Consider the following 8332-nt stretch of genomic DNA (forward strand, 5'->3'; position numbering starts at 1 on the left):
TCTTCGAAACTCCTGTACAGAAACACGTCATCCGCTTTCCAGAATCAATTGCGCTACCAGATGTTGATTTTATTTCTCATTTGTTAGTCCGTACTTACCGGTGGGATTTAGGTCACGCCCGCGATAATGATGTTTTTGATGGGAGCTGCCCCTTCGTTCGACTGGTTTCTGTGAACGAGATGCTATACTATTGCAGTTCTGACCACAAGACGCAATATATCATCGGGGTCGGCTGTCGAATGTTTGCGCGAGTTGGAGGGGATCAGGTGGCTTTTATTTGCGCCGAAATAAAAAGATTATGCAGACGGTAAAGTAGCGATCGCACGAAGTCGACCTGCACGAGGGTGTCGGCTAAGACCCTTCTTGGTCCGCAGTTTCTTTTTCGAGATTTATGGCTTTCGAGGTGGCTAAATTACATTATCCTGGCTATTTGTGCAGCTACCGTATGCTTGTTCTGAATCTTTCGATTTTGTGTGCGCTGTGGAGGTTGATTTTGCAAATGCAGAGTACGTGTGCCATACATCTGCACTTCCTGTTCGATCTCTGCACATTGGGCGAAAGAAAACCACTTAATTTGCCAGAGCAGTACGCTGACGATGGACAACTCCATCCGAACATAAAACACGAATACGCTGAATATCTTGGGTGCAAATTGGCAAGCATATTTAATCGCGTGTGAAAATCATTTCCACGATGGCGGCGATCTAACCACAAGAACGATAACAATTACAAACCTTTTACCGACAAAAACAATAACCTTACGGTCCTTACCTTACATTTTGCCAGCAAAACCATTCGTCTGCCGCAATCATCATCAAGAGTGGCCGCGATACCGCTGCAGGGCCGTCGCGCAACCTCGGCATTCGCCGCAATTTTTACAGTGCAGTTTGGGAAAGCAAACGAGTAGTCAGACGGGGATGGCGGTATATGAGGGTTTGGTGCTGTTCAGCAGTCGTCACCCTTAGTTAATCCATTCAGTACGTACTGTCCTAAAATAAATAAGTGTTGAGCGTTATCGCTCTCCGGTGAATACTAGTGACTAGGCTTATTAGACACTGGGCGTTTACCTTGATCGGCTTAGTAATTAATTTTCTACGTTTTGTCATCAGCCATGACTACTACAAATGGCGCATAAAAACAGACAGCTATGACATTAGATAGTCAATGGCAGAATAAACCCGCAAGGCTGAAAACCGGTGCTGGCGGTACTTTCTGCATTCAGACTGTTTAATTTCCTTAACGTGAGTACCGTTTAATTTTCCTATAACGCCGTCTGGAGAAACTGGTATTGAATGCGACAGTGCGGCAAGACTGTTTCTTTCATTTTACAGGAATCATCTCGATCTTAAAAACTGGTGGTCTTAAAACAATAATTTTCGAAGGCAGTTAGAACGGTCTGGTGAGGATACTTTTTGCCTTTACGAGGAACTAAGCCAGCAATGTTTCTCATGGATGCAGTTAGACTTATGCTTACTGCTAGTGCTGCTAGCCTAGCTCAAATTACCGGCAGGCAGCTTTTATCAACGCCAGTCTGCAGATCCGATTTATGCCAAAGCGTTGGTACGTAGATCAGTGCTGAACTGAATTTGACTGAATATGAGATTAATTTATCATATGTACGGAAAAATACTTTATCGAAGATAGCTGAAAAAAACTACGCAATAAACTGGATTTAGTGGTTGTCAACAGACCAGCTGCCACCGCTTTTCAGCGATCACGTGAAAAAAGGTAAAAGCGGAAAAGCAGTTCCCGCTGTCTGCAACGCTAGATGTACTGACTACTTAGTTTGTTTGACGTCTGAAATATCCTGATATATCTAAATAGATTTCGCTTATGACATCCTTATTGTTACTGGTTTTCCGAGTTGATTTTACGGGGTAACGCTCCGGCAATGCTGGTAGCAGTTTTTGAAACGAGGTCACCGATCGACCTGAAAATTAGCTTTCCGTTGTTAGTCCCCCATATCACTATTCTGGCCAAAGAGTTACCGTTTTGGCGATGGTGGGAACACGGCAAAAATGCCCCCCGGACATTTTTGCCGGTCACAGTTGTGAGCTCTGTGCCAGCTGGCCCTATAAAACACCGATAGGACGTTTTTCAGGGATTTAGTGTGATGATTTTCTTAGCCCATGACATCGTCTCCAACATGGATGACACCATCGATCCCTGCACGGATTTCTACGCTTACGCATGTGGCCGTTGGAACGTCAGCGATCAGGGTCAGGCTGGCGTCTTGAAAGCCAAGATTTCCGTGCAGCTTCCAGGTATGTGCCAAAAGCATTCGCTGATTGGATTTCGGGCACCCAGTCACTCGTTAACGCTACTAACCGAAATTTTCCACTTTCCGCCCTTGGTGTCTGGCGCGTTTTTCGCGCAACTTTGGGCTGCGCGACAGGTTGCCGCGGAACATTTGGTACTGGGATAATTCGTCATAAATAATCGGCCACGAGGACTATTAGACGTGAGACAGTTAGCAACAGGACACTGTGTTTTACGGACATTGCGTAAAACATATGGTTTTTTGTGGCAAATGGCGATATGAATGTTCATTGTCATAAACCGTGTCAGAATATTTTGACTCCCAAAAAGCGGGCAGCCAAATGTCACGTTCCGAAACGGCTGCGCGACGAGTTGCCCCAAAACAAATTGTTACTGTGCTACGGAATAAGTGAGACGAAATGTCCCACGACGGAATGTCCCGCGGCAAATCGGGCTGTCACGGGTGACGGAGGTGAAGCATCAGTCCATGTGCTCTTACAACTTCAATCGTTAATCTTAGACAGAAATTTAGCCGCCTACACACCACGGATGCAGAGCTGCATTTTGTGATCCGTGCCCGTATGTCGTTCGCATTTTTGTGTCTTTTAGAACTGTTTGACAATGGAAATTACACCAATCCCACCGAGAAAAAAGCCACAAATATATACAAGCAGTGCATCCGCCAAGCTGATGGTATTTGAGGCTAACTTCGTTTTACTTCGCATAATCATAGCTGCAAAGTATGCTTTCCTGTTTCTCGCATTAGAATTAAGTAGCACATTGGTAAGAAAATAATTGTGAAACAAGGATCTGCATATGAGTCGAGCAAAAGCTTCCTATTGCCAAAAACACAGAATGTCCACCATCTTCCGATTTTGTTAATAGACCGACCATTCGATGACCGCAGTCTTGTGCGCGCTATTGACGCGTTGTTAGGTGGATGGTCGCTATTGAAACGCCACCGCAGTGTGTCCGCATTTCGCTTGGACGACGCTCTCGTTCGGTTGCAGCTGAACAACATTGTGACTTTCGGCTCTCTTTCCGTATCCCGAAACGTTCTATCCGGAAACGAGAATATCCTGTTTTTTTCGAAGCCTTACCGCCTCAAGTGGCTGTGGGAAATGGATGCATTGATCAATGGACATGGCAACCTCACTGTAAGCAATTTAACTGCGCAGCTGATGAACAAATGGACGCCGATCGTGCAACGTTTACTGAAAGCTACCAATGCAAGTGCAAACTGGTCAACTGTAAAAAATCGACTGGAGAAAGCTATTAGACTGGATGTCAGGCTGGCTGTGGGGCGGATTGAGGTGTGTTACAAAAATCTATTGAATCTTTAACGGATATTTTGGTACCTATTGTCAAAAAATGCGTTCCGGTCTTTCTTTGACAGTAATATTTTGGAAAAATATTTAAATATTTCTCATTCTTTTTCTCCGTTGTATTTTATTTTTTCCAATATTTTTCCTTTTAATTGCATTTAAATTTTCTGTAAGTTATTGCTTTGCTTTATTTTCAATTTCGTATTTGTTTAACATTATTTATTTTTTGTTTTTTTTACATATTTCGTCAGCATTTTCGTTTCTTCCATGCTTGTTTCGTTTTTCTAGATTGGTACAGTTTGGACTTATAAAGACCTTCAAAAGCGCTTAACGTTCGGTGACTTGTCTAGACCACCATACCGTTCGCAGTTCCTAGCGTCCTTTTTGTCGCTGTTTAACACCATGCTCAAAGCATCTTCAGTGAAGTTTCAAGCCACTCCTACCACGACGTTTGGCGCCCCCGGCTTGGAGTATCTTATGACGTTGGATCAGATGATGTCGCAGCTGGAATGGGACGGGGATGCCGGACAGACGGCACTGGCTGACTGGCTGTGGTGGACTGCCGTTTATCACTATCACCTTTCATACCGAGGGAAGGGCACCTGCGTGCGGTTGGTAAAAGCGGCCATGCCGCTGGCCGTGTCGAGAATGTTCTTCAAGACATATATACCGAGCAACGCCGTTGAAAAGGTCAAGCACATACGGGTTTTTATTACGAAACAAACTTCTCCAGAAATTTTTTGTGCAGAATATGGAGTCAAGGCAAAAAGCCAGATGAAGAAGTAATTAACGGCTTTTTGCGTCCAACAGGCAAAAGTGCTGACATCCGAAATTGCTAACGGAGTTCGCGACGCTGTCCTTCTCAAAGCGGCCTGGATGGACCGGGCAACGCAGAATGCCGCCCTGGATAAGCTAAATCATACACTGCGGATGATCGGTTACCCCGAAGAGTTCTTGCACAATTCGACACTCATTGATGAACTCTATGCAAAGGCTAGTCAAACTTGCATGGTGTACTGGTAATTGCTTATAAATACTTTAAAGGGTGGAGTATTGCAAAAAAGTAAGCTGAAATCTCCTCAGTAAAATCTGTGCTTTGGTATGGCTTGGGATCATTAGTAGAAGCGCACGGTCATCGATGAGTATAACGACGGTCATATAATCAACCGGTGCGAACCTTATCCAGTTTGCAGGTTCAAGTGGAAGTATCATTGTTCGGCACACTGCGTACTATCGATCGAAGCAACGGTTGGATTAACCTGCGAAAACTCTCCCACACAGCCGCTCGCGATGATCCGTTTTATCCGACCGATGTGACCTTGCTAAGCGCCGAGATGCTACCAGAGTTCAATCGTATTGGTAACTAGTAAGCTGGTTTATTTCTGACTGTTGTTTTATTATAACTACCCTTGATATAGTTGCTTGTTTTCGATACGTTAACTGCTGTTTCACAGACTTTGCCGTTCAAAAATGAGTAAACGATAATTAATGCAGCCTTCTGAATAAATATTATACATTTTTATTGAGATCCATCAAGAGAAGATTAAAATCCTTCTTTTTAATTATGATCCATTCATTTTTAATCTTACATTTTTGCTTCTGATCAAATATCTTACAACTTTTTTTAATTTTGTATGTGTGCTTTTTTATTATTTTCCTTTTGTCTGTTACAGGTTTTAGTTTCTCGTTTTGAATTTAGTCAATACCGGTAGTCGGTAGATAAGCACTTCAATATTATCGCTGGTTGGCTTTGCAGTGATTCCGGCGGCATATTTGCAGCCACCAATGTTTTACGCGAGCGACATGGACATTATTAACTACGCTCGCTTGGGCTATATCATTGGGCACGAATTCACCCATGGTTTTGATATCGTAGGCGAGTATGATTTCTCTTCACAGAAAACATTTTCTCCAAATACATGTTATGTTTAGGGAAAGAATTTGGCAATGATGGCAAACCGTTTAGCTGGTGGACTAATGTGACACAGAACAATTACAATACAAGGAAGCACACTTTAGTGAATTTCTACAACAATATGAGCACGAAGACGGACAGTGTCGATGGACTGCAAACTCTCGACGAAAATATTGCCGACAACGGCGGATACCGCGCTGCTTACTTGGTCTACTAATAATTTATTAATTTAATATTGATTTATGGTGTTCAAAAAATGATTATTCTGCAGGCTTTTCATAATTTTATGCGTCGCACGAGATTCCACATCAAACTGCCGGGTTTGGAATCCATCAACGAGGAGCAACTGTTCTGGTTAATAGGAGCTCAGGTGACATTTGTTGGCGGTTAGAACAGGACATTGTTACAGCGGGATTTATTTTTAGACATATTGCTCCCGTCATCCAACATCGCTTGGCACAATGCACGCACCAAACAGATACCGGGTGATGGGACCGTACATGAATAACGTGGATTTCAGTTCAGCTTACAACTGTTCGCTGGGATCCCCGATGAACCCTTGGATTAAGGCGTGGTAGAGGTGGTTTAACTTTTATTTAGGATATCATAATACTGTACGGTGGTGAAAGGTGATTTAAACAGGTGATCACTGTAAATTGGCAAATGCTTCTTAGCTTCGCTTCAGTATTCTAGTGGTAGCATAAAGCGGAGCGCTTCCCTTCTTACTTGTTAGTATACGTAGCATTGACTGTACAAGTGTTCGCCCATCTGTCTAACTTTGATATCTAATGAAAAGGAAATTACATGATTTTGTATTAGACATTGGGAGCGTTTGTACTCTGTATTACAAGCGTTACTAAATAAGAAGCGGAAATGCCGCTCGATGGGAGGGTAAACAAAATTCTGCCGCTAAACAAAATACGAGTATTACGTTACAGCTCGTCTTAAAACTCGACTCCTTAGTTTTTCGTAGCGTACACATGGCAAAGAATGCATTGTACATTAAACTACTCGGAATTGTAATAACCCTTAATAGGCACCTAAAATTTAGCATGACTGGTTGTTTCCGGAAATGACTAGCAAGATCTTTTGCTGTTGCTCAAAGACTCAGAAGATCAAGAATTAGAATCATTGGGAGTATGCGCAGTCAGGGAGAAGATAGCTTGTTCCAGTTTCGGGGTCACGCACCTTTTACTTAAATAAAGCTATACATAAATGATAATCCCTAGTTTCTCATATCCGGAGTATATCCTGTTCTCTCCTAGATCTGTGATTATCGCTTGAAGTCATGGTTTTGACCGACTGTAAAATTATGTCATTGCCATCATCCGGCAGCTGTAGCACTGGCAGCAAGGGCACTATATTTCATTGCGCGAGAACGTTTAGACATGAACTATTACATGGGTACTCGTGCTTTTAACGTTTTGCCGAAAAGTTAAAATGCAGGGTTTGCGGGAGATAATCTACTCCAGATCGAGGCTACTTTTAAGGTGACAAACGTTCACAATGCGGCGAGATTGGCTGTCTCAATCAGCAAATTTAAATTGACGACCACGTTATATCTTGACGCTGTAGAAGTATTAAGGGACTGGGCCGGCACATGGTACCAAATTCCTGTACATACACAAAAACTTAAACTTTCGCGCACTTCCAAACACATTGTTGTTCCGGGTCCTAATTATAGGAAAATGTATGGAGCAAGATAAATAAATACCGAGTGTGGGTTCACACGTGGGACAGATAAATGTTTCTGCGATAATGTCAGCGTGAAGTTTATAGACGACCTTAAATGGATACAGAGTTGTTGCAGAATCTTTAAATTTTACAGTACGTAACGGGTGGGTGAACAAAAGGGCGGTTTCCGCTTTTAGTCCATATTTCGTAAACTGTTTGCCCCACCGTGATACTGCGTAGGCTCGTTGGGACAGACAATCAAACTGACTAACAGAAACAGCAAAACGTTTTAAAAAAAATTAGCAGTACTTCGCATGGGGCCTTAATTTTTCCTCTCATACAGTACGGGAAATTTTGTTTTCCCCCGCACATATGTGCTGCTTAGTCGCTTGCTTACACGCTTAAAGCTACGAATGCAGCCTAAAGTTGGCTGCAGCTAAAAACCGGTTTCTGGCCAACTCGGCATATCCGGTTGCGCAACAGAACAACAGAGAAGAGAAAGCTCAGATAACGGCAAACGTGTTGCCGCAGCTCACGCGGCTTTAAACTGCAGTCGTAAGCGACTAAGCGGCCCATGTGCGGGGGAAAACGAAATTTCCCGTACTGTAGGTGGGGAAAACTTAAGGCCCCATGCGAAGTATTCCTTTTAACTGGTGGCTACCAAAGTGTGTCGAAATATATTTTGGCCAACTCGCAAAACTTAGAATCTTGGGGCATTTCTTTCCGGTAGAGAGTCAGAGACTTTTGTATATTTCAACTGTTTCGTCTAGAAAAACACATCTTCTTTCAATAGTAAAAAACGTTTTCGACATGCTGCATGCGCTGGACGAGTTATTCGCTAGCGCACGTTTTGACATTTCAAAAAAATGCCGACTTTTGTTTGACTTGTATCAGCATTTCTTGATAAAATTTTTGGCCGCATGACAGGTCGCAGCAAAAAATGACGGGTTAAGTTTATATGTAGCTAATACATTTCCCTTGCAGAAATAAGACTGACGCGGAATTGGAGGCTACCGATCACTTCGGCCGTTTTCATTTCGGCCGTATTCATTTCGGCCAAACTTTTTCGGACGGCATTCACTTCAGCCGCCGATCACTTTGGCCGCAGTTCCTTTCGGCCGACGCTTATTTTGGTCTCACATGGGCAAGAAAACGTTAC

General features: G+C 43.1%; 1 protein-coding gene across 1 annotated transcript; it reads left to right on the forward strand.

Annotated features, from left to right (window-relative positions):
- The first annotated feature begins 1699 nt into the window (after nt 1-1699).
- LOC129600297 (membrane metallo-endopeptidase-like 1) lies at nt 1700-6248 on the forward strand. Its single transcript, XM_055498781.1, has 11 exons — nt 1700-1728; nt 2127-2264; nt 2869-2952; nt 3145-3572; nt 3873-4274; nt 4395-4577; nt 4778-4943; nt 5341-5460; nt 5517-5707; nt 5771-5869; nt 5925-6248. Exons 2-11 carry the CDS (start codon nt 2147-2149, stop codon nt 6075-6077), a joined length of 1944 nt encoding a protein of 647 aa, XP_055354756.1. The 5' UTR covers nt 1700-1728; nt 2127-2146; the 3' UTR covers nt 6078-6248.
- Nucleotides 6249-8332: the final 2084 nt, after the last annotated feature.

The sequence above is a fragment of the Paramacrobiotus metropolitanus genome, unplaced genomic scaffold (assembly GCF_019649055.1).
Source record: "Paramacrobiotus metropolitanus isolate TYO unplaced genomic scaffold, Prichtersi_v1.0 Parri_scaffold0000170, whole genome shotgun sequence".
NCBI classification, from domain to species: Eukaryota; Metazoa; Tardigrada; class Eutardigrada; order Parachela; family Macrobiotidae; genus Paramacrobiotus; species Paramacrobiotus metropolitanus.